Raw genomic sequence first — 26,978 nt, 5'->3', positions numbered from 1 at the left:
GTAGAATCCAATCAATGTTAAGGATTCTTCCTTATTATGCATTAATAAGGAAGAGTCAGGACAACCTGCAGGGCTAGCCCCATGCCAAGTGCCAAGTTCCAAGGCTACACTCCTACCAAGCAGAGTCCCTTTTGCTGAGTATGAGAGACACCACTTATGCTCCACACACCTGCATCAAGACCTCTGCTCAGAAAAAGACCTGCAGCTCCCAGGGGACAAGGTTGCAGAGGTCACAGAGACCTGGTGGGCAACCTGATGAGACCCTTTACTGACACATTCTTGGCTGGAAGAGAGAAGTAGCTCTAGACAGCAGGATTAACGCCCACCCACCACTCGCAGCCTCCCGCCCCAGCCTCACCAAGCCTGGCTACTCACCTGCCCGTAGAAGGATGACCTGGTCGTCCAGAGGCAGCTCAGAGAAGTGCGGGATCCTCTTGGCCCACTCCACAAGAGTGAAAAGCTGCTTGTCTGCCGCTTGGCAGATGTTGGTAACGGGGTCATTTGGCTGGAGTGGAGGAAGGACACCAATCAAGCCTCACACCGCTGGTATCCTGACAGAATGCCACCCCACACATAAAACACCCATGGAGCAGAGTCCCAGAACCCACATACCAACCCCTGGCATCTGAGACCTAACACAGAGAAAGGACTTTGAAGAAGAGACCCAATCGCAATACCAGGAATGGGGAATGACCCTGGCTTAATGGAGCTGGCCTAGTATCATGCCAGAGGTCATCAGAAGAAGTAGGAGGCTCAGAGTCTGATGGAACATATCAAGAAAAGCAGATTAGGGCACGTGGCTGACCTGAGACTGGCAGGAGCCCCAAGCCAGGGAGCTAGAGACCTCCAAATGCAGGAAAAGCAGGAGGACTCAGTCCTGCCAATGTCCTGACTGGTGCCCAACAAGACAACATAGGGTCATACAGATCAATGACAGAAGATAGCAGAACTCTGTACCAAGGAAGCCACTGGATTTGTGACTGTTTGTTGGAGCAGTCCACACCCCTGAAGAAGAGGAAAAGATATGGGAGAGAAGCCATGTAAGAGGCAGGTGAGGGAGCTGAGCTGGGGCCAGGCTCCATCTTGAAGGTAACAGGAGTCCATCCAGGGGAGACATTCTAACAGACATGTATCTGCAAACTTGGGGCCAGCCCATGCTTTGTCCAGATTCCAGATCACAGGGAGAGAGGGCATGCCATTAGAAGCCTTCCAGAAAGTTCTGCCCAGAAGAGGAACACCCAGTCCTTCTGGGGCCTTACAATAGACTGGGAAACCTATCTCAGTGCCTGGCAGGTGGGCTATGGTCATGGCCCTCTGATCTCAAAGTGTGGTAGGTAACAGTACCCCAGAACAAGACACAGGACTCCTGGCTTTGAAAACAGAAGAGGCCGAGCATCAGAAGAGAGAATCGCCTGCCTTAGAAGGGCTTCAGCTGACAGAAACCATCTGGTCGGCAGTGACGTTCAGTCTAAACAGCTAGGCCGGTGTGAAGGGCCTGTAAGGGCTCAGTGAAAGGCAGTTGACAACCCGGCTTCACACCGCCGGCCTGGCAGGACTGGTGGCAGGGGGAAGCCTAGAGCTGCAAGGGCAGGAGATGTCAGTACAAGATCCCCAGGACAGAGTCAAAAGGGGTGCTGATGTCTCCCAGCCATGCTGAGTACCAGGGACTCTGCTTAGCGTTCAGGCTTGTCTACTGCCTGGCCCTGCCTGTTAGCCACAGCAGGGTCACTCCACGGTTGTCTTCCTTGCCTGCCACCTACCAAGGTGGGAAACAATGAGTGTGGGCCCTAATCCAGCTGAGGGAATACACAGACCAGACGACAAGTCCTGCACTCAAAATCTGTGATCTTTGCCTTGCCACACGAAACAGTTTTCTCTCTGGCCGCCCTACTGAATCCTAGATTACCACAGTGCCACTGTGGTTGGGCTGACTGTGACCTCTGCGGCCACGTGCACATGTGCCATCTGCCAGGACTGGGCAGAAGGCTGGAGCAGAGGACCAGAGAAGGAAGGAGGCAGGCGCTGCACAGGTGTGAGGGCCAAGCACAGCAGGAACTATCTATCTGGAGGGCTGTCTGGGAGGGAGGGGCTGGGTGGGCTCTGGCTCGGAACTACTCCATCTGACTGTATAGCTCCACTCCTCTGAGCTGGCTCCACGGCAGACATTTAATGAGCTACTGCCTGCCAGGGAGGTGTGGTCACAAGACCACCCAGGCAGGGCCCAGAGGAGCCAGCAGCCCATCAGTGAGGCTAGGTGCTGCCTATCTGGCCTCTTTAGCTTGCAGCTGAGGGAAGAAACACCCGGTCCACGTACGGATCAGATCAATGCCAGTCACAGGAAGCTAGGAGGACAATGACCTTCTACTGGGTAACTCTAAAGGCCTGCCCCCTCCCGGGAGGATGGCAAAGGCTCGTCAGAGGACATTACCAACAACAGCCTTACATGACCTCAGTCAGCCTTCACAGCCCAGGCAACCACCCCTAGGATCCTATTCCACAAGGTACAGTCCTGATACTGCCCTCCCCTCCTTTCTAGGACTGGCAAGAGGAGTCAGAGGACAGGACCCCAGCCAGAGCACTGGGCAGGTTCAAGTGGGCAAGGTTTTCAGAGGTCTCCATGGGGGGAGGTGTTATAGCACAGCCAGGGTTGGGTCCCCAAAAGAAGACTACCTATAAGGCCCTACACCCTCTCCCCAGTAAGACATCCCCGGGCCTTAGACACAGGAGAGGAGGGTAATGGGAGTGGGGGGTGAGACAGTGATTCTGTCACGGGCCTCACAAGTATGCAAGAGGGGATTTCCACTCATAGACTACAGAGGGGGAAGAGACGTGTCTGAGCCCCTGGGACAGCTCAGACACCACCCCACTGACTCCTGGGATAGCCTACTATGCCACTGCCCTGTGCCTAGAGCTGAAGGAAAAGAGCCAGTGTTCTGTGTCTAGCTCGCAGCAAAAGACTGAGGCTAGGCACCAAGAAGCAAAAGAAGACAAACATCACCCTGACTAAGAGAGAGAGAAACCATAGAGCCTTCCCTGAGGTCTACCTGGCCTGGTGTCCAATGGTTAGCCACAGGGCTCTGACCCCAGCCCAGAGGCCCACACAGAGGTCAGATGGGAGTTTGGACATCATGCTGAGAGCACATGTGGGCAGAGGGGCCAAGAGCTTGAGACAACATAAAGCCTGAGGGTCTGTCCAAGGTTCTGTTCTTGGATCCGCCCAAGAAAAGCCCCAATCTGGGACATGGCTGCAGCCACCTCCTCACTGGGGCTTGGGCAAATGGAGTCTCCCACCCAAATAAGCCCATCTTGGCCAATGGCCTCTGAAGTGGCCTCTGAAGTGATGGCAGGGGGTGAGGCAGGAAGGGTCAGGGGAAGAGTACAGGTGAGAGTCCAGGAACAGGCATGGAAGCCTGTTCTGAAACCAAGACCCTGAAGGCAGCTAGGCAGAGAGCCAGCAGTGGTTTTGTCTGGGGGTTGCAGCAGTTAGAGGTGGCAGGTGGTATAGGAAGACTGGGGAAGTGGCTGTCTAGGCCATTCCTACAGGTGGCCAGTTCAAGGGTGACGAACTAGAGGAACAAGAGACACTTCTGCTTCAACAGCAGTCATGGCAGCTGCCACCCACGAGCACTTCCCTGCTGGCTCCTCCACTTTCTCACAGCAACGAGTGGGACAGAGGCTGCAAAGTCACCCTGAGGCCACACACTCGTGACAGCCTTAGAGCCTAGCAGCTGCCGCCGAGCTTTCTGCCCAGGCTCAGCTCCCTGTAGCTTCTCTGAAGAATTCTCTTGCCCTGAGATCAAGCTTCACCATGCACATGAGCCAAGACCCCACAATGACAGCTGGCCCTGGCCCTGAGTCTGCTGAGCATTTGGACAGGGCAGACACAGTACCCCAGGTATAACCCAGGCAGAGTAGGGCACTCACAGGGTCAGCCAGCAGAACAGAGGTCCCACTGTTGGGGATAAGAGACCATAGCAGCCACAGGACTCTGATTCATTGGCTGTTCAAGCAGGAGGGTGAGTTAGTAACCAGGGGTAAACTAAGGCAGATGAACGTCTTGAGACTCACTGAGCTGGGGTTCAGCCCCATGTTTGCCTCCACATATGTCTCAGTCTTGGGCTCAACAGCAAGCTCGGCTTCCAGAATCTTCTCCACAGGCATGTCTTCATTGGCACTGCTGGTGGACTCCACCTCATTCTCATTCCGGTCCTTGCCTCTCTGCCGTTCCTCCTGCACGGCTATATACAGGAGACAGTCACCCGGGCTGTCCATAGTTCCTGGAACACTCCCCCGTGTTTAGAGCCAGGAAGAGCTAGCTCCAAGCCAGTGCATCCACAATCCTGGAGGCCCCTCCAGGGCTTGCTGAGGGAGACACACTCAGAGCCCAGCCTTGTATCTGCCTGTACCTGGCCACTGGGTGGCTGCATACCCTGGACGCACACTGCTCTTATTTGTACCAGGAGCCTGTCTAAGGTCAAGGCAGATGGCCTTTCCTGGAGCTGATGGGCCACAAGAATACTAAAGCAGGTATGAAAGACTTTGATGGTCTGAAGATGCAAAGAAACCCAAGAAGGCTTCCTGAAAGAAGTGGGAATGGGCCTGAAGAAGGAAATAAAATGAGGAAAATAATACAGCAAAAGAAACAACATATAAACACCTCCAGGAGTGCAGGGCATGCTCCTGACCAGGGGCAAGGGACAAATGCGGTCAGAGACGTGCCAGGCACGTATGCAGCATGCATCTACTGCTCCCGTGTTCTCCATGCTTAGCTCTGCAGACGGGAGAGGCACCCCAGCCTCACACAGACCACACAGTTTTGCCCCCTTCCTCCATGACACAGGCCTTGGGACTGCCCACCCACCAGACAACATCTCCCAGACAGCTGTGAGCGGACCAGCTCTCAGGGATGGTGGGGGCAGCGTGGCAAGAAAGAACTACAGAGGCAGGGCAAGCTCACTCAACAGCTGCCTGGCCGACAACACCACTGAAGAGCAGTCCAATGAGGAGCCTCGGACGGAAGCCAGAGTGTGCTTTTCCCGCTAATGGCTCCCCTGAATCTATTCTGTCTCCACCATGCTCAGACACCAGTAAGGTCCTAACCCTTCCCTCCATGCTGTGTTCCTGCAGCAGGCTAGGTGGAGAACTGATTCTCTAGACAGATGCCTGGGGTAATGCCTTTCTAAGGGCCCAAGGGTGTGACCAGGGAGATCTAAGGCTGCCATCTCAGGACCTTGGTCAGATCTCAATCAAACCTTGTCTCATATTCCCTATGTGACAGAGCACAGGTTGGCAGCATCAGGATCGCAAGGACAGGGCGGCAGCAGCCTCCTCTTCTACAGCCAGACTTACCTCCTGACCCCAGGCTCTCTGACCCACAACCCCCTTAAATGGGTTTGGAAATACAGCACAAAGGTCAACAGGAGGGTTGAAGGGAGAAGGGGTTCTCCTACCGCAGGGGCCTCTCTCATGCTCACTGCCCCTCACTCTTCACGGTGCCCACTGTAATGCTAGGCCCAGAGGTTTCCTTTCTGCATGCGGCTTGTGACAGTCCGAGTGACCTTTATTCTGCTTATTTATTTATTTTTGGTTTTGTTTTTGTTTTTAGACAGGGTTTCTCCAACAGTCCTGACTGTTCTAGAACTTACTTTGTAGACCAGGCTGGCCTTGAACTCACTGAGATCCGCCTGCCTCTGCCTCCCAAGTGCTGGGATTAAAGGCATGCGCCACCACCACCCAGCGAGTGACCATTTTTTAATTCCCTACTGTTACTGTTCCTTGCTGGGTCCACCAACACCATTCAGTTGAGGATCAGACTGAACCAATACATAGCTCTCCCATGTTGGGCCTATGATCCCCGAGACTCAATGGCCTGGCTGAGGCAGAGACTTTCTAGCCATGAAAGAGGCAAGAATGGGAGGCTGCTCTGATGTCTGCAGAACACACCAGCTGGGCTGAGGAGCTGGGCAGAGGCTGGTGTTTTGCAAGCTTGGCTCTTTTGGAAAATCTGACAGCAGGTCGGGGCTGGTGTAGAGTTGAGTGCTATGGGCAGATGGTGCCCAGCCTACAGGGGCTACAGAAGGTTGCCAGCTCCATCCCTCCCCAGCTGGGCTTCTAGGGCCCTTCATGTGGCTGCTGAGCATCTGGGTTAGGGTCACTCCACAAGTCAGAGGACTGTGGCCCAGAGCCTGGAGAAATCAACCCAGCAACACAAACAGCCCCACTGACAAGCATCTGAATAGACCAATCACAGGCAAAATTAGAGTCAGGAAGTCTACATCCCAAGGCCCAAAGACAGAACTCTTCAGCCTCAGGCTAGGACGATGTCAACTCAACTACCTCACCTTCCCAGATGGAAGGACAACTCAGAGAGCCGAGTGCCACAGTAAACTATGGGCCCTAGAAGGAGACGGTCTCCCTTGAGCAGCTGCAGTGCTTCGGGCAACTGCTTTAGCATCTCTGTACCCCACCTCCTGTAAAATGTCAAGGCAGAGTCTGCCTTCCAGAGGACCCTAAAGGAAACACCTGAAGAGGCCGGCCCCACCCTGTTGGCCCAGTTTCACTCCCCAGGAAGGGACTTCCTTGCTCTCAGAGACAGCCTTGGGATTTGGGAAGCCCAGGGGAAGGCAACCCTGAGTGCAGGCCCTCACGGCAGCCAGCTATCCCTGCGAGCTTGTCCCTGGGTGGATGAGGGGCTCTTCACACCTGCCTCCTGTGCGGGGGCAGCCGAGAATTAATTAGCAAATGTTTTGTGAGGCACTTTGAAGCCTCCAAGGGCCCCAGCAGCTCAGGGCGGCATCGTTATAAATATTATCGTTTTATTTATAGACAGTGGAGGGGGCAGAGGGAGCGGGGGATTTATGTTTTGCCAGCTCAATCACCTTTTAGACGCACTCATGTTTGACTTATGCTCCACTGGCGCCGGGAAGCCTCGGGCGGGAGGCGTCTGTAAATACAGGGCCTCGTTATCCTTCCAAGCCTGCACAGGCCTTGCGGGGGAGGTGGTTGCCTAAGGTTCCCTCATCTGCCTGTGGCCTGTGGTTCAGTCCTCCCAGGATCCAGATGCAGGCTGAGCAGGGGATGACCCTCCTCCTGCACACCTAGGTCTACACATAGGACATACAAAGTGGAGTGTGTCGGGACTGATCAGAAACTGGGCCCAAGCAGAACTGAGAGGTCTCTGGGGTAGGGTGTCAGGGTACAAGAGTATCTCAGATCTTATGCCTTTCCTGTTTAGGGGTCTGCCAAAAACTGCAGCCTTCTTCTGCCCCTCCACAGCCCAGGGCTGGGCCCTGAGGTAGGCAGGACCAAGTTCTACCAACATGCACTGGTCCAACTGCCTCTTCTTTAGGCCCAGGCAGTGGAAGGCCAGTGCCACTGGCTTTTTCCCAGAGGCCACACAGTGCATCAAGGCCCCTGCAGCTCAGGGGGAATGGCCTTCCCTCCCTCACAAACAAGTCTGGGACAAGTCACAAGAAAAGTGGAAACATAGACAGTCATCCATACATGCACAAAAACAGACACAAGCACAAACACACACTGTGGCCACTATGCTCCAACCCCACTATCAGCTGGCTTGAGCTGTCATCTGCTCTGTTCCACCAACAAGCCTCAGGGGACCCTTGCTGAATACCCATAGTTCAGATGGGGACACTAGGCTCAGAGAAGCAAAGTCATAAACCTAGAGAAACAACTAAGCCAGGGCCATTTCCCTACAGCGGAAATGGTGGGCTCATCCTTGTCTGTGTACATACATGCGCGCGTGCACACACGCACACGGGTACACACACACACACACACACACAGAGCAGAAATTGCCATTTCCGCACGCAAATGCTCCAGAGCCAGAGGACAGGGTGCAGGAAGCTAAGAGAGTCAGGAAGGAAATGCAAAAAGGCCTCAGGGGAAGGGAGCTGAGGATGGGGTGTGCAGTGTGCAGCCTTTCCAGCCTGCAGATCAACACACCTGCACGCCCCCCAGCCCTACCACCACCTGCACCAGTCAACAGGCCCAGGCTCAGCCCGTAAAGGGCACTGCCCACCCCCAGCTGGGGAATGCTGCCAAACAAGTCCCCGTGGCTGCTTGCACACGCAGGCCCCTGCTATTGCCCAACATAGATGCTATCAGCCTGCAGTATCCTTCATCAGCCTGAAGCCATGGTGCCTCTCCCAGGGCAGGGCCACCCTACAGGGAAACATAGCCTTCTTGTGGTCAGCTCCTTCCTCACAACAATTCTGGGCTATGTGGGATGAAGCCTGGAAGAGGGAGACTATGAGATTCAGACTCCAAGCTTACTGTTAGTCGCAGGGGCTGAACCAGCACTGGAGTCAGTGGTGCACATCCTGCCTTCTCGGGGCCAAAGGCCCTGGATTGACAATCTGGCCTCAAAGATTCTCCAAAGGCTGTCAGGCTATCCAACTCACGCAGCCAACAGCCCCACCCACTACCCACAGAACTCTTTCTAGTGGTTAGCCCAGGAGAGCAGAGGGAATCAAATATGAATTTGCTCTGGGGACTGGTCCAGGCCCCAGAGTGGGGAGAGGGGCAGTGTCCACTACCTAAATGCAGGTGGAGATGGGGACAGGCCCTTGGGGACCCTCCCAGAGATCCTTGCAGGGTAAGATCCCAGGCCAACCACCTCGAAAGTGAAGCTTTGGACTAGGAGCCACAGGCTCTGTGAAATGCAACGGGTCTCAAGTGGCCAAGACAAAGTCCCTTTTCCCTGCCCAGGAGCAGCCAATGGGTGGCAGTACCCACCAAGCCTGAAGGCCTCAAGATGTCTTACAGCTGCCACACAGATACCCTGTGCAGCCCAGGGGGCCAAGCTCCATGGTGGCTGTGTCTAGAGCAAGAGAGTGCACCACGGGGCTTGTACTAAACACTTAGGGCTCATAAATCCCACAGGAATAAAGAGGCACGAGCTGGGGCTGGGGTGCATCTCTCCACAAGAATGGGTATAGCATTTCTCAGGACCCAAAACGCTGCCAGAGTGGTCCAAGGAACAGAGCAGGCCGCAGGGCTCTGCACAGGCAGACAGACAGCCTGGAGCCCTCTTGTCTGAACTCCACTTCCTCTTTGTGCAGGGTGGGCAGCATTAGCACAGGCATGGGGGGGTGAGCATTCTACATGCAAGGACTGGACAGGGGATGCTCTGTGCCCCCACCCACAGGAAGCACAGAGTAAGACTCACACTGCTGACTCCAGCCTCCCCTATCAACAGCATTACACTGGGATTTGAGAGCACCGTCCACACTGCCCACACCTCTGGAAGGCCAGGCAGCTGGTGTCCAGACACCAAGTACCTAAGGGCAACTATGCGGGCAGTGGAAGAAGAGGTCACGGGAGCTGCAGGGTCAGAACTGTAGCATCTGTCACATGCCAGGTCTACTGATAGCCTTGGCTTTCACAGACACCACTCCCTTCAGCTGGCACATGGCACCTGATCTGCCCACAATCAGGTGTTATCCTGGGCATACCCCTGCACAGAGTCATGCTCAGCTCCCAAGTCTGGGTCAGGTACCAGTTCCCAAGCTCTTGCTGACCAAACCCAGGGACTTAAAGCCACTTACTTATCTGGTAGTCATTTTTAAGGGCTAGGAACTCATACCCATAACAGTGTCTGTTACCGGAACAATAGCACTGAGAAAGAGAAGGCTCGGGCTGAGCTCAGCTCCCGAGAGGCTCACACAGCCCCACTTCCACCTTCTGGCCACAGTGCACCCAGGTCTATCCACTCAAGCACATGCCCTCTAGAGGATGCGTTGTATTGGTTATTCCCAATAAGTGTTCCCTGACGGCATGTGGTACCCCAAGACAAGTACCATCCTTGGTAGGGCACTCCCTCCCTCTGTCCTCTCATTATAGAAAGGGGGGAACAACAGACACTGGGGTCTAGCTTAGCTAGACAAATGTGTTAAGACTTGGCCCCTCATGGCCATGGAAATCTCCCAGCATAGTCAAGGTCAGACCTACAAAAACTCTATACTCTGTGTGAAACATGTACTCAGAACGCACTGGCTAGGGACATTACCACACACATTCCAGCACACAGCACACAGTTCTTCGTATGCTGCCCTACACCAGCACTGGGAATGAGGTGCAGGTACTCCCTCCACCCCTGCTGACCTCACAGCATGGAAGGACCCCACAGGAGCATGGGCTTCTCGTCAAGAAGAGGACCAGAACATACCGAAAGAAGACCAATGCGAAGAGAGGAGCAAACCCCAGCACCGGACCTACTTAGGCTGGTGCCGGACAGGGACAATGAAGAGCTGGTGAGAGGATGGAAGGACACACAACCGGCACTGGGGTAGCCCCAGGGGCAGTTCTGGAGGCAGAGTGGCAGATCCTGCCTCAGAAAGTGCCCAGCCCTGTGAGGCCTGGGCCTAGAACTGATGGAAGAACCCCACCCAGGCACCCATACACAGACACACACACTCACACTCACCCAGGCACCCATACAGAGACACACACTCACACTCACCCAGGCACCCATACACAGACACACACGCACACACACACACACGCACGCACACACACACACACTCACCCAGGCACCCATACAGACACATATACACACGCGCGAGCACACACACACGTGCACGCACACACACACACGTGCACACACATTTCTAACTAGAGAACTAACTGTTCTAAACACAGATTTAGGAGAAGACAATGTAGCTGGGGAACCGAAGGGTCTAGCTACACAACTTGACATCTGGGACCTCTGGGGAGTCTCCTGGCCTGTTACATAACCTCCCTACTCCTTACATACATATCTTGCTAATAAAGAGGCTCAGAGTCCTGCTGCTCAGAGGTCTGTAGGTTAACAGGTGACCATGCCAGGGATAAAACTGGAAGTGGCCAAGTGGCCTTGAGAAGAAGGGAAGCTCAAGATGACCCTCACATTCATCAGGCTCTGGGGGATATTTTGGTGGTCTCTGGAGGTCCCCTCCATCACTCCAACCCAAATGTGCCTCATACCACAGGCCTCCCTGGCCATTCCCTCACTGGGCAGATGGAGAGACACCCTCTCTCGTCACGTTCCTTACAGCCACTTCTGCTCCCAGCCTCCTCTACCATGTTTCCAGTCAGTGCTTGGTCTCCACAGACCCTCTCGGCCAGGCAGTATTGGCTCAGCCCTGCCATACCTCAAGAGGGGACTATTTGCTCAGCTCCTGCTCTTGGGGTCAAGCTGCCAGTGGGACGGTCCTGGTCTGTCTTGTCTATTGTAAAATACCAAGGTCTAGCCATATAGCAAGCACTCAGTAAAACTCTGGTCCGGGGAAGAGCTGGCATGAAGGCAGTCCCTCAATAGACGAGCTATACAGACAGCAGCCTTAACAGCACAGCCAGGGGCTCCACTGAGCTCTGAAGGGAGGGAGCACCCAGTCACTGAAGGCATAAAAAGGAAGCCATCAGGCTACACTAAAGTCTGGCAAACTACAAAATTCAGGCCTGGACTCTGCTCAAATCTCTCCACACTAAAAATACTGGGGAAAGGGACAATGGAGGCCTCCTGGGTCTGATGAGAACAGGATGCTGGGCAGGAGGACAGCGTTCAAGGCCTACCTTCCCGCTTCATGCCCATGGCCAGGCACTTCTGGTAGCGGCAATACTGACACCGGTTTCTCTGCCTCTTGTCAATCAGGCAGTCCTTGTTGTCACGGCAGGTGTAGGTCAGGTCTTTGCGTACTGTCCTCTTGAAGAAGCCCTTGCAGCCCTCGCAACTGTACACCCCATAGTGCTTGCCTGTAGGGTGTAGACAGAGGGGTGAATGACAAAACCTTCATCCATGTGTCTTGTTGTTGGCGAGGGCTCTGCCTTCAGGTTTCAGACTCCCTGTCTAGGCTCAGGCTGGACCCTGCCTGGTCCTCCCTGGTCAGAGACCAGGTCCACCTTCTCTCTATCTGCTAGGGCTACAGGTCACTACCCCTGAGGATGAGCATCGCCAACTCTGCTACCATTGTGCTTTTGCTATTGCTCCCTAGAAGAGGATGGTCACTGTTCGTGGCTCTCAGGCTACTGGGGTTCAGTAGCACAATGCAGGGGGGTCCTTCAACAGGCTTGGCCCAGAGAGGAGGCTAACTATCACTGCACCTCAGCCATCCATGCTTGCATCTTCTCTTGGCACGCCTCCAAACCACCCTTCCCATACTAGTGTCTACCTTACCTAAGGACAACATGAGGCCCCTGGAGCTCTCAGCCCACCCCTTGCTCTAGGGCAGAGGAGGTACCCCTGGGTTCCCGTCTCCCTGTACCCAGCCCAATGGAAAATGCTAGGGCGGCCCTGTGAGCTCTGTCTAGGCATCGTGCCCCTGCCCTACAGGCAGTCCGTCCTACCTGAGGAGCGGTCCCCACAGATAGCACAGATGTGCTTGGTGAAGGATGCCATATTTCCTGAGGGATGGGCAGGAACCTTGAGGACGCCATTGAGGCCCAGCGGGGGTTTGATGTCCTCACTGCTGCTCACAGGGTTCATGGGTGAGTTGAGCTGCAAGAGGATGAGTCAGGATGGGTCAGTCTTAGGAAGCTGGGGATGGGCACTAGTGAGTGCTGGGCTTCCAGCAACTCCACTCTACACAGCCTCACTCACTCAGGCCACAGAGCTGAGGGACAGCAGAACCATCATCCTTAGAACAGGGTTCAGCTCCATGCACCGCCCTCAGAGGACCCCTCCCAGCAAACTCAGGCCACTGAAAGGTACCTCACATAAGCAGGGATCTCATGTCTCAGTGCCATACAGGAGGCCACTTACACTCCGCCACCCTTCTAGGAGCCCCTGTCACTTAACACCTGCCATGGGCTCTGGACATTAGAGCACAGGTGCTCTGGGCTCCCCCCACTACCCAGGTGAGGCCAAGAGGACTGGGGTCTTCCAGAGTCACACATATCCCCACCACCTTCCATGACAGCAGAATCTGAGACAAGACAAGAGAGGAGAGCAAGTAGACACCACAGACATCAAGCCATAGGGTCAATATGGCCCTCCTGGCCTCGGCACACCCCTTGCCTCGCCCCGCCCGCTGGCCGCCAGGGGCAAGCGTGGGAAACTCACCGTGTCACCCAGGCAACAGCTGCGGCGTCGCAATGACACAGCAGTTTTGGTTCCGCAGCCTCCAGCCCAGCTCTGCAGTAAGCACAGGGCCCAGAGGCGCTTCCCTCTGCCTGCCTATCTGCCAGGGCGCCAGAGCCCAGCTGGGCAATCCCCCCACTTCTGAAAACTCCTGACAAAGGCAAAAAGCCAGCTGTACAGCTGCACTGCCCTTGCATAGCTCCTGCTGCCCCCTGCAAGGGGAACCTCACCTCCTTCCTCAGGGCCTCCTGCCCCATCCCCCTCTTTCTCACGGGACAGGAATAGCACAGAGGCACCAGAGGTTTTCTATGGGGGACCTAGCTCTCAGAATTCTGCAGCCCTAGCTGGCCAGGGTTGTGAGATAGGCAGGGAGGCTCTCTGCAAGGATGCCTCATTCTGGTCAGCTTTAGGTGGGCTGCTGGTCAGCCTGGGCCCACATAAAACCCTGAGTGTCAGGACACGGAAGTCCTTGGTGACAGGCAGGGCGTCTAACAGCAGAAGAGAGCAGTTCATATGCTAACGAGCTGAAGGCCCTAGGTGGGAATCCTGGAGAAGGAGAATGACACCACTGGCTTTTGCTAGCGAGACTACATACACCCGCTCTGCTCACTGTATGGGAAGCCAAGCCCTGAGGTTCCTGGAGGTCTTAGCTCTGTAGCATAAACAGCTCAGGGCCCATGAAGCCCTGATGTCACGACAAAGCAAAGGCTGGGCTGCAGCACCCAACCTCACCACAGACCCACAGACACTCACAGGGTTCCTCAGTGCTCCACTAGTGGACAGTCCTGGGATCCCGTGGCTTTTTTGCTCTTTCCAGATCTGAGCTGATGAATCAGGGCAGTTTCTATTCTCCCCTTCCTCAACCTCCCCCATGGACCATAAGCCCCACCCACCTGAGACTTCTGTGTTCCCTATACAACTCTAAAGAGACCCAGGACTGGACAGCCCTCTGTTGGAGCCCACAGCCTCCCTGGGTGGGGTCATCCCATTTCCCCTTTCATATCCTTGGCATTTATTTCGGTTCTGCATCATTGGTGCCCCACCTGGGTCTCCGCCTACCTCTCAGGCATCCTCTCTTCCACCCCTACCTCATCCTGTCCTCCCAGGTCCAGGCCAGCCCTCAACTAGCCCCCCTTGGATGGGCTATCCAGAGCAGATCTTGGGCCTCCATCTCAGGCTCTGCATGCTCCCCACAGCTCCATTCCCCACCTGGCTGGCTGCAGGCATCATAAAACATCCTGCTTATGTAGGGCGGGTGGTGGTGCATGCCTTTAATCCCAGCACCCAGGAGGCAGAGGCAGGCAGATCTCTGTGAGTTCAAGGCCAGCCTGGTCTAGTTCCAGGACAGGCTCCAAAGCTACAGAGAAACCCTGTCTCGAGAAAACAAAACAAGACTAAACAAAAAAACGAAAGTCACTGTGGCCCCCACAGTGGGAGATCCTCCTGTACACCAGGAAGATCAGAGGCCTCAGCCCCTCACTGGCTCCACACTGAGGCACTCAGAAGTGCTTCGCATTTGTGAAGCACCCAGGGAAGTCAGCATGGCCAGATCGGCAGGACTGGGAAGTAGTGGTGAACATCCCCTTGGGCCCTGTCCTAGTAGAGTTTCAGGATCACATAAGACACAGGAGTGGCTTGGGCACAGGTGGCCACGGCCTGATATAGTTACATCCAGACCCAGCAAAGTGCCAACACTGAAGCCAGGGAACTGTGGCGGTCAGGTCTTCATCTACCCTCTCTGTGCGTGGCATTGAGCTAGCAAGGGTATAGAGCAGCTATGATAAAAATAACATGGCCAGGCTGGGGAGGCAGCCGGGTGGTCAGGCTTGCTTCACACCAGCACTCCCTCAGACCTTCTGCCTACTTCTGGACAGCAAGGTGAGGGAGGAATCGGGGGCAGGGTGACAGACTGCTCATGAGCAGGAACCCCTGCTCTTCTATGCACATATGCACACAGGTACTTGTGGGAACAAGCACATGTGCACACACACACACACACACACACACACACACACACACACACACACACACACATATTCTGGGGCAAAGGGGCTTAGATGGGATCAGCCTAGAAAAACTAGCCAGATTGTCTGGAGCAGACGTTTAAGAGGCTCAAGCCAGTCCCAACAGGCTCCCTGGTCAGGCAGTGAGAGGTCTCCAGCATACCCAGCACCAGGAAGGGCACATGGGAGATGGCATGGTTCAAGGCACAAGGCTGTGTGAGAAGCTAAGGGGCACATAGGTGCTGTAGCCCTGTGGTTCTAGGGAGGAGTCCCAGGTGTGCCATTGTGAGAGGGCACAACAAAGCTACTTGTGTCGAGACAGAACCCAAACTGAGAAAGTCAAAGCAGAAAGGAGATCCCTGACCTGTTTCAGGGACAGCTGAAGGAAACCTGAAGGGCAGGCTCTCCAGAGGCAGAGCTGTATGTTTACCAAAGTCAAAACTCCTGGTAGAAACCCACCAGAAGCCTCGAGGAAACCAAGGCAGAGCACAACAGGCTCCATCCAACAGACATTCGGGGGCTTGAGAAGAAGAGGCTGAATAAGGAAGGAACCCAGGGTACCCACAGCAGGACAAGGGCCCTGCTAGGCCCACAAAAAGAAAGTCAAGTCTTGTGGATAGCCAACATCCACGGAGCCACTGAAAGCCAGAGCCACCAGGGCCTCAGTGGGACCCAAGAAGCAGCATCCCTGGGCCCAGGGACATTGACATTGAGCCCAGTGGCCTGGGTAAGAGGACCTATGAGGTTGGGGGCCCTGGAAGATGGACCTAAGCCTGAGAAAGCAGGTACCCCAGAGTTCTACAATCATGAGGACAGGCTCCAGGGGGACTTGAAGACCGACTGTGAGAAATTTCAAGACAGAGCCATAGAGGCCAGTCTGGGTCAGTCAGAGTGAAAGTGAACGCCATCACCACCAGCAAGGCGCTCTGAGGCTAGTGTTTGCTCTGCAGCCCACTTTCATAAAGAAAAAGTCGAAATGACAGCTCTGACCCACAGGTTCACAGCCAACAGATGAAGTCACACCAAAGCTCGGCCCAGCACTCACCTGGGGGCTACCAGTCCCAAAGCCCAGTGTGGGTGTGGTGGGTACCGACATGGAGTGCGGGCCCATAGGGGAGCTGATGACAGAGAAGGGTGGGCCCATGCCATTGATGGGAGAGCTCAGGGTGCTGATAGGTGAGTGCAGTTGCCCAGGGGAGCCCAGTGGAGAGCCGATTCCTGGACCCAAGGAGGGGTGCAGCGAGGGGGCAGCCATGGAGCCTCGACCCGTTGGAGAGCTGAGAGATGAAGAGTTCACCTGGGTGGAGAAGTCTGCAAAACAAGAATTTGCAAGGAGGGTCAGAGCAGCCTCTAGGACCCGTCAACTACCCACTCCCACCCTCTCAAGTCACAGGCAAACCTTCATGATCAAGGTCAGCCCAGGATGCCAGGACTTCTCTTACATACTCCAAGAGCTAGACCATCTTTGGAGGACCCCAGTAGGTACACTCTCTGGAGTTCTCACAGTTGAGGAGGCAGAGCCAGGCCCAGTACTGCAAGCTGAAGGCTCTGAAGTCTGTGACCCTGCCCTCTGGACCACATGGCCTGAACTTCTGGGCATACAGCAAGGCAGCCCACTCCAGAGGAAAGAAAGGCACTGGCACTTCCCACGTCAATGAGGAGCTTCCAGGTGACCTTGTGGAGGGCCTGGGAGTGTGCCAAGCATGAGACTGGCAAGCCAACAGAGCAGGGCTGGGTCTGGGACCTCCCACATATCAACCTTTCATGCAAGGTTTCAAACATGTAAAAAGTCTTATTAATCAGGCCTTCCCAGCTCCAGAGGCCAGGCAGGTTCCCGGGTGTTGGACCTGCTGCCCACAGACCTGGTAGGCCATGGAAAAGACAGTGAGGAGTCTGCACAGGGCAGAGGGAGTTGCCTGCCTCTCCAAGGCTGATGCTCTGAGAAAGCCCCCTATCCCCCTACCCTCCATCCTTTCCTCCCTCCCTCTCATCTGGAGAATAGTCCTGAGCTTTCCTGCCACCTCACTGCCATGGCATTTGCTTCTGGTAAGACAAGAAGAACTACGGGCATGTGAAGTGATGGGAAGGGAGTGACTAGCACACCCCAGGTAGAGGACACAGACTGGTTACACTACTCAGCATCCTGGAAAGACCTCGCCATTCTGAGCCTACCTTATCCTGGTCATGTCCTGGCATGTGAGCTTAGCAGACAGAAGCCTAGGGCAGACATCGGAGGATACCACACGTCTTAAGACAACACTGGCACTCTGGATGTGACTCTTAGACCAGACTTGACTCTGGCCAAAGCCCATGCTCCTGTTCTGAACCTGATGACCAGCACAGTACAGGGAGATCCCAGTAGCTGTACCAATGCCAGTTCCAAGCCAGGAGTGGTACAGAGGCCACGGAAGCAAGAACAGATCTTCAGAGAGAAACCTAACCAATATCCATCTCAAAGACTCTGGGGACTTCCTCCCTGTTTCCCCTCAAGGCAGTAAGGAGGCTCCACTGTGACCAGGTCCACTATGGGGAGGCCAACCTGGCTACCATGACTACCCCAACTGACAGACAGAGGAACCAATTCCATCCGCAAATGAGCTTCATTTGATCTGCCAGAAACTCTGGCCATTCATAAAACTGGGAACAATCCAGTCTGCTGAACAACAACAAAAAGCCAATTTAAGAAATCTAAAACTAGCCAAGCGGTGATAGCGCACACCTTTAATCCCAGCACTCGGGAGGCAGAGGCAGGCGGATCTCTGTGAGTTCGAGGCCAGCCTGGTCTATAAGAGCTAGTTCCAGGACAGGCTCCAAAGCTGCAGAGAAACCCTGTCTCAAAAAAAAAAAAAAATAAAATAAAATAAAAAAGTAAAAAAACGGTGTAAGGTGGTAATATGTCTTTAATCCCAGGACCAGGCAGGCATAGGCAGGAGGATCTCTGTGAGCTCAAGACAAGCCTTATCTACAAAGTGAGACCCTGTCTTAAAACAAAGGGCTAGCTAACGAGATGGCTCAGTGCTACTACTCTTCTCGAGACAAGGGTTTGGTTCCCAACACCCACACGGTTTCAGGGAATCTGATGTGCTCTACTGGCCTCCTCGGGGACCGCATGCACATAGTACACTTACAAAGAGGTATGTAGCACAATTAATAAAAACCCAGAGACAGACATCGGGGTTCAACCTGAAGAACAGAAAAGCAAAGCAGTCGGCCACTGGCTCTTACCTCGACCTCTGTCCGAAAATGGCGACCCTGCCTCCAGGAATCCTCAGAATGAGACTGAGCCTGACAACTGTCTCCTCCGGCTTTATATTCCTCTCAAGTTCTAGGATTAAAGGCGTGCACCACTACCACCCAGTTTCTATTGCAAACTACTGTGGCTTCTGGAATTAAAGGTGTGGAATTAAAACAGTGCAGCTGTTTTACTCTCTGACTTCAGGCAAGTTTTATTTATTAAAATACAAATGAAATATCACTCTACAGGTAAAACATCCGATACACATAAATAAAAACAAAAGGGAAAAAAACGCAATCCTAGAACCAAGAGGTGGTAGCACCTACTGGCCAAAACAGGAACTACAGACCAGCTCTATAGGCCACTAAACTACTTATGGAACTAGGGAAGGAAGTGGGAGACAGAAGAATGTGTCCAAAAGGAACAAATACAAATCCAATTGCTTACGTGAACCTGGAATGCCTTTGTTCCTTTGACGTCAATTGAATTCTTGTGACCCTGTCAGAAAAGCCACCACCTCCTACCTAAGGTAGAAGAATCTGAAAAGGTTGATGGATAAGAACTGCCCAAAGGCAAACTTAGCACAATCTGCAGCTGCCCCAGGCCAAGCAAACACAACCACTTCCACACTGCTGGGATACCTGGAGGCTACACTGGGCTGACCAATCACAACCCTGCCCTCCAGATAAGGAAAGTGAGACAGCTCCTTCCCCGTGGCCTGCTTTGTCTTCTGAGGTCCATGACTGTGAGACCCAGCTTACCAGCTAAGCCCTCATTGGATCCCCTTCTAGCCCATTTGAGAGCCACATCTTGCTGAGAATTTGAGCACATCTACCTTCTGCAGGCATCCCAGAAGAAGACAGGATAATGCCATGGGTACCCAGGAGGAAGCTGGGCTGGATCTAGAGAAGGCCCGCTTTTCCTGGCCTTTGAGAACAAGATGAGGGCATAACCAGAAGAGAAATCCCTCAGATTCCTCAGGCTCTTTGCACCCCCATGGGAAGATTTGGGCAACAGGAGAGACAAAAGACCTAGGGGTAGCTTGTCACACTACCCTAAGTGTGGCTCTCATGAGCTGGCTGTGCCCAAACACCAGGAAAAACCAGCCATGTTCACCACATGAGAGTGTTTCTGCCCAGGAGAGTCAAGGAAGGATCCTTGCAGACACAGGGAACAGCTGGGGTGGGAGGCTCGGGCTGCAACCATGTCTCTATAAAATGCCAGGGCCTGCGCTGCTCCCCTCACTGTGGGCTTTGCTGTGGGAGTGGCAGAACAAAGTTCCAGCAGGAAGAAGGGAATGAAGGAAGGAGGGAGACAGGCTGTAAGGCTGCCAACTACCGGCTGGACCCCAAGCTTCTCTGATCCTTCAAGGTACCGCCCATACCTGGCTCAAGTCAGAAACTGCCAAGGAGGGAAGCCACACCAACAGAGGAGAAAACTGGCCAAGGTGGCATATGGACAGACTTCAGGAAGAAGGGGAGACAGCAGCAGCAAGAGCCAAGTCTCCAGTCTGGGAATGTGGCTGTCCCTGTGGAGGTTCCCTTAGGCATCCCTCCCCCAATCCTCCACCCTGCCTGAAGCCTGATGGTAGGCCGCCAAGCAGACTCTAAGTCCCTACAGCTCCAGTGTAGAAGGGGCTGTCACCAGAGCAATGCCTACCTTGGCAAATTCCCACTGCCCCAGGCCCCCACCCCAGGCCTTCCTGTTTACAAAGAATATCCACTGCAGACACCTTCCCAGAGCCTGGGTGACAATGGGCTGGGTGTGTTTTCTGGGTCCTTGTAGAGGGAGAAACTTTCTAACCAGGAAAGGAATTAGCAAGAAACACCCGTTCATCCTTGTATGTGTGCAAGCATGTGCACGTACACCATGCATGTGTATGTATATTCGTGTATGCTATGTCATGCTCTGCTTTCTCGGGCACTTAGCTGTCACTACCCTGATAAGCCATGGCCCCCATAAGGCACAATTCCAGCAGCCTCCCTTTGGCTTTGCAGGGGTGTTAACACCAGCCAACACCACTGCTTAGGAAAATCTCCACACCCCTCCAGCATCAGAACCTGTGGGGTGGGGCCTAGGGTTGCAATGTGTCAGCTTCAGACCCGGGGATTACAGGACACATGGTACTCCCTGCCTAAGAAGTCACAAAGAAGATCAGGAACATGAACTGAGAGGAAACTGAACCACAGAACCCCAAAACCTCAAATTCGGAGGCACAAAGATCCCAAACATAATCTTATATCCCAAGATACCTCTGCAGGACTACCACCAACATAGCCAGGGACCACGGGGAAGGAGTCTGGCCAAGGGGCATGCATGTGCTTGAAGGACAGATGCAGAGCAGGAAGCCCATCTCTGCAGGGAAGATGCTCATCATCTCATACACATCATGGGCAGCTGGCACTGCAGTCCAGGAAGGGGATGTGGAAGAAGGAGCACTCAGCACTCCCTGGGTACAAAACTGACCATAGTATGAATGCTTGGAGGTTTAAACACAGAGCAGAGATGGATTGTCCCCAGCCCAGAACCCAGGGCAGTTCCTAGACCTCAGAGGGAGAGCGCAAGAAGCTGGGTGACATTAATAAAGCTGAAATACTGAATGCATGGCAACAGCTCTGGTGACTCCAAGATGCCAGGCACTACTGAGGTCATAGGCAAGAGAGGAGTACCACGCCCACCAGAGTTCCTATGCCATATGGTGTCTACAGATGCCTGTCAACAGCAGGACCCCACAGCAGGAAGCCCAGGGAACTCCCACCAACTCCCTTCGAGCCTCTGCTTGGCAGGCAGGGTGCAGGAAATGGCACTGCATCTCACTGCAGCTCATTGCAGTTCACTGAAGCTGGGGTGGGGTAAGCCCCACAGCCCTCCAAAGTAGCCAGTGAACCCCAGCTCCTAGAGGGGGAAACACAATCATCCACAGCCCTTTGGCACAGTAGGATCTAAGCAGGTCATGTGTCTGGGTAAACAGAAGTGGACCGTGCGGCTGCTCCATCTAGAGCCAGGGAGGGAGGACAGATGGATCCAGAAGACAGCACATGGGAAGTTGATACTCTAGGGCCACCAAGGCAGGACCTGAGGCAGGCAGTCAGCATGCAGGCAACATGCAGCCACACAGTGAACCAGCATCAGGATGGCTGTCACGTTCTAAGCCTGGGGACACCCCCACCCCCTCAGGAACTGAAACTTTGCAGTAGGTAGCTCATGGGTCCTCAGAGTTTCCTGGGCTGCCCACCTCCAGCCTCCACCTTCTGGAAGTACCACTTCCCCTGAAGACCTGGGAGAGAGAAGTGGTGGCCCTGGAGGAACAATGGGAATGTGGCAGGGACCATGGCACCAGGGTTTGAGGGAGGCCAGAGGAGAGAGGAAGAAGACAGGCCCCAAGGGTGGGGAGGGGGCGGATTCAGGCACTGGGAGGACAGGAAGATAAATGACCCACTGGCCAATGCTAACCATGGTGAGAAAGGGCTGCTGCCCATACTTGAGGCCAAAGAGACCCTCAATATTGAGTCTCAGTTCCCTTCTCTGTAAAATGGGCTGAGGCTCTGTGTCTGCACAAAGAACATCCCCCAGCAGTCCTGTTTGCCCAGCTCTACGACAAGTCTGACTCCCACTCCCTGAGGAGGGACTCCTCAGGGGTCCCCTCCAGCTGTGGGTTTGGCTCATTCTCTGTCTCCTCTCAGAGCATCAGCTTACTGCTCTAGGGGCCTGTTCTGGGGTCACCCTGTCCTTCCCTCAAAAGCCCCAGTCAATAGCTCAGCTTCCTCCTACGTGGTCAGAAAAAGCAAGACTGACTCCAACCCAACTCCAAGATCCCAGAGGACCCAGTACAGGCAGGCCACCACAGGGGCCTCTCAAGTAGAGAACTCAGTTGTCAGGAGCAACCCAGTAGTCTCATAGATCCAGACCCAGAAAGTCTGTCAGCCCAAGACCCTACTATCCTGACCAAACTCTCAACTCTTAGTGTACAATGTACCACTGCAATGGTCTTCACAGAGATGGGATCACCAAAGTCTAAAGGGTGTAAGCCTGGGAAACAATATCCACTGTGAGGGCCTCAAGAAGCACCAATGGTTGTCACCTCAGTATCATCACCACCATCAAAATTACCATCACCACCATCATCACCTATCAGTTCATCACCATTAATATAATCAAACATCATCACCACCACCGACATCACAATCAGCATCATCACTACCAACAGTATCATCACCATCAATATCACAATCACCACCAACATGAACAGCATCACTATACCACCACCACCACCACTACTATCATCAACAATACCAACACCATCATCACTACCAACACTGCCATGAATGTCATCAATTATCATCAATACTGTCATCATAATCATCGCTATTACTACCAACACTTCCACCGTCATCACTAGCAGCATCAAATAATCACCATTACCACCACCACCATCAATATCATCACTACACCATCTCCATCAGCATCTATCACCTGATGGAAATGGACACCTTAATTCACACCTTGTTCTGTTCTATTGTACAGATGGAGGCTAGAGCCCAAAGAGGCTGACGAATTCTGCAAGTGGCAAAGATAGAGTACTTTGGGTTCTCTTGACCATACTCAGCCAACTTGGGGCTGGCTAGGGAGGGGCACAGGAGGAACAGAAAATAGTGCCTAGGCTAGCAGCTACCTCCCATACAGCCCTGGGTGGTACTATGATTGGACCCGATGGTGACAGGTGTGGCTAGAGCCAACCACAGTAAAGGAAATGGGAAGCATAGCCAGGAAGACAAAGGAAGTAAGGAAGAGCCCCCACCTTGATGCCTAGCCTACGACTGTGCCAGGCAGCATTCAATTAGGAGTTGAGAACTGAAGATGCCAGTACACTCAGGCATGAGAGCCAAGGTGTTGACAAGAGGTTATCTTCCATGCCAACTCTTCCTGAAGCCCACAGTCCAACAGGGCTGTTGCACAAGGCTTCCCACCTCAATTCTTGCCAGTCAGTATCATCGCCCTCTGGGCCAACTGTGGTGGTCACTGTCTGGGATGCCTTGCTGCTGAGGTGCACATCACCCAGGGCAGTCCTGCCCAAACAGCCAGGTCCGTCTCCATTCCCAAACTCCCAATGGCTTAGAGATGTGCCCGTCCACCCTCCATGGGATAGTGGAGAGGTGTGTGGGGTACACTCTGACCAGGCAGCTGGATGAGTCTGGCTGGACCCCTCCAGCCCCTGCTACATGGTACTTTCTCTTTGCCTGAGTACAACTAGGGGGCAGCAGAGAGAAGATTCCTAAGCTGCTCAAGCCTCAGACTCAGGTACCAGGCAGGGCCTGCTGCAGACATCTTTGCCGGGCTCTAACCTGCGCATAGTACAGAGACACCCCCAATTTCTGGCTCCTTTGTTGTCACCTCCTTTTGTGAGTCCAAGGTGTCTCAGTTGAGGGCAAGGCAATTTCTTTGGAAAAGCTAAATAAGGGCATGTAGAGGCGATCTCTACTGAGGGTCTTCAGGCAGTCTTGTCCTTAGAGGCCTGGGGTGGGCTCCTCCAGGGTCCTGGCACCTGCTATGGGTGAAGAATACCACCCCAGGGTGCTTTATCTGGCACCATTCTCCTGTCCTGGGTATTATCCTCTCACCTACCCAGGAGAGAAGAAGCCTTAATAGATGCTTGTCCCCAGTCTGCAGGTCACATAGCTATTATACAGGATACCTATAGAATGTCCTGAATCTATCAGCCAGGCTCAGGACCCCAGACTGGAACTTGGGTCCTTTCAGATAGCTCTGAGGCATCTAATTGTACTGAAAAGCACCCTTAATTCTCTATCCCAGAGACGGTTGTGGGGCAGTAGTCAGGTGGCTTGATTGCGCCAGCCAGTGCTGAAAGTCAGAACACAGGAACAGGTAACATTCAGCTCCAGGGCCCTAGAAAAGCCTGTGAATTGGCTTCCAAGCCCTAACAAGCGACCCAGGCATACCCAGTCCATCCCTGAGCACAGCAGACAGACTATCCCAGCCTGCTGTCCAAGAGCCAGGCCAAGTCTCCTGTCCTGTAGCCTGAGAGGTGCTGCCAGGGGCAGGACTAGACAAAGGGAGGAAGTCACACCCACTCTTCCCTAGGCTGCTTGAATGAAAGAAAAGCCACAGGAGAGTGTGACCAGAGGGACAGGACAACTGAAGAGCTGGTAGGGAGACTGGCAGCTGTGTGATGCCCTCTCCACCCTGTACTATGTGAGAAACCGATAACAGAAGTGCCTTCACGTTCACACGGGGCAGGTGACTGTCAGCACCTCAGAAGCAGACTGCAGAGCAATAGCAAAGGAGACACTTTTGGCGACAGTCACAAGCAGTTTGGGTCCCCACTCTGCAGCCTCTCTCAACTGGCATGGTACTATGTGGGCTAGTGGAAACACCAGGCCAGGAAGGACCTGCTGCTCTGTCCTGTGGCAAGGCCTCAGCTCTGGGAGGACGGGGGCTTGCCAAGCCCAGAACAGGAGCTGCCAGCCAGTCTGCGTTCAGTTTTCTCACAACTGTCCCTGCCACAACTCAGCCCCACAGAAACTACCCTCGGCTTAGGCCCTGGACAACCCATCATAATGTCCTGGTCTGGGGGCCAGGGATGGCATGCCACCCTTGGAGCCTGGAAGGATGCTTACCTCGCTAAGACCAGGCAGGGGCTTCTTTCTGAAGACTGAAGCCTCCCCTCCTGGTTGTTCCCCTGAGCTGTTTGTCTGTCTGTTTCCAACACTCTGTGGTGCCTACCCACACTTTAGAGGAGGGGAGGTGGGAGGGGAGGAGGGGGACTTCAAGAAAAACCCCAACTGCCCCACAGTGGCGGGGGCAAGGGGGCCCTGAGGCGGCAGACTCTCGAAGGCAGTTTCTATTTAACAGGAAGAGAAATGATTGTTTCAATTTGAGCCACGTCGCTCCTGGTGGCTCAGAGGTCCCATCACCCACCTGCCCGCAGCTCTGTCGTGGAACCCACGGAACCCCGGTTAGGCTTCCTGTCCTCCCCCACAGGCCTCATCTTCATTTACATTCCTGACTGGTCTTAAGCCACACTTAGAGGGGACCTAGGCCATAACCACCCAGGTCACACCTACCTACCATGAAGTGAATTGGGCTCCAGGGGACAGGGACACTGGGGACTCTGGAATGGTCAGGACAGAGGGGATACTCCAAGACAAAGAGTGCCTCTCTTGGGACATCCCCAAATCCTCCCACACCCATTGAGCATCACGATTTTCCAGACATAAGTACAATGTGGTACAGTGGGTGGCTGTCCAGGACCACATGATAGACAGAAACAGGGCTGAGCCTGGAGGGTGGAGCCTCTGCTGGGCACCAGGGTCGGAAGTCAAGCTCCCCAAAGCCTCTCGAGAAGCCCTAGCCCACACCAGCACACACACCCTCCCCTCAACAGCTCACCCATGCCCTCGTGACTCCTCAGCATACCCTAACAGTGCATTTATCTTCCTCTCAGCAGGGGCTTGCCCATGCCCTCGTGACTAGCCAGGGTATACAATGCAAGCACCCAGCAAACACAGAGGTCTGGTTGCTGGAGCCTCTGCCAATGGGGCAGGATTTCATCTGTGAGACAGGGTGAGAATGGAACTTCCCAATCACCACCCACAGCCTGTCCCTGACTCCACATGGACAGAGCCTGCACTGCAGCTAACGGAAATCAGCAGAGACCCTCCACAATGTCCATCCACAGTTTGACAGGGCTCTCTCCAGGGGACTCAACTTTACATCCTTCCCACTGCCTGACACCATGCCAAGTGTATAAACAGTTTGAGATACGCCACTCATAGCCTGGGGCCCCAGGCTAAACCCCAGGAACTTCCCTTGCCACTGAGATCCCCATATCTTATTTAGCTGGGGTCTATGATGTCTGTAATAGCATAATATTATCAAGATTATCAACACAGTGGATCTCTGCACACAGAGTATATGATCAGGCAGTCTATACTTCTTCCTCAGCCCTCAGCAAGTGGGAGACACTGGTATCTAGGGGACAACAGGCAAGTGTGGGATCTCCCACCCAGTCATCATTCACAAACTCCCTAAAGCTGAGAAAAGAGACCCTCACTAGCCTCGTGTCCCAACCTTGCCAACTTGCACCTATCAGGGCTGCAATGGGCAGGAGACAGGCAGCACTGTATGCTGTAGCCCATTACACAGAACCTGAGAGGGGTGTTCAGACAGCCACCAGCATAGAAGGGCCTCAGGGACAGGGGATGGAATGAATGACAGGCTGCAGGGCAGCCTCTCTGTACTCTGGGAACCAGAACCTTCATCCAGATGGCACCTAGGATAGCTGTCTATCCCTTCAGTACAGATGAGAGCCAGTATTGACCAACAACAGATGCAGCCCTTGCTAGGCTAAGCCCAGCTCAGCATGCCTTCTCTGCTGCCACCTCCACAGACAGGACGGCAGGGGTCTCTGCTGCACCAGAGGCACCCATAATGCTCCACAAGCCCCCAACACCAAAGCCTCTGAGAAAGGGTGCCTGAGTCTGCCTCGTCTTCTCTGCTGGGCTTGCCTACCCCCTTCCTAGTCTACTCTCCAAGCAGCTCTCAGGGCAACCGAGGCCGGAGCCAGTGTCAGGGGAGGGGGACCGAAAGAAATGGCATTTCTGCCACAATACCATGTGGTAAGAGTACCCAGAGGGAAAGGGATGGG

The 26,978-nt window shown here is 54.1% G+C and overlaps 1 protein-coding gene across 3 annotated transcripts in view; it reads right to left on the bottom strand.

Annotated features, from left to right (window-relative positions):
• Rxra (retinoid X receptor alpha) overlaps positions 1-26,978 on the bottom strand; it is an 87,940-nt gene that overhangs the window by 10,081 nt on the left and 50,881 nt on the right. For all 3 annotated transcript variants that reach the window (XM_038336766.2, XM_038336769.2, XM_038336770.2), the window contains exons 2-6: positions 16,124-16,389; positions 12,343-12,493; positions 11,572-11,751; positions 4,069-4,238; positions 376-505 (exon numbers count right to left, since the gene is read on the bottom strand). In XM_038336766.2, coding sequence (XP_038192694.1) covers positions 376-505; positions 4,069-4,238; positions 11,572-11,751; positions 12,343-12,493; positions 16,124-16,333 — 841 coding nt within the window. In that variant the 5' untranslated portion in view covers positions 16,334-16,389. The remainder of the gene's footprint in view (positions 1-375; positions 506-4,068; positions 4,239-11,571; positions 11,752-12,342; positions 12,494-16,123; positions 16,390-26,978) is intronic.

The sequence above is a fragment of the Arvicola amphibius genome, chromosome 7, assembly GCF_903992535.2.
Source record: "Arvicola amphibius chromosome 7, mArvAmp1.2, whole genome shotgun sequence".
Classification (NCBI taxonomy): Eukaryota; Metazoa; Chordata; class Mammalia; order Rodentia; family Cricetidae; genus Arvicola; species Arvicola amphibius.
Note: the sequence above shows the minus strand (reverse complement) of the source record. Positions and strands in the feature narration are given on the sequence as shown.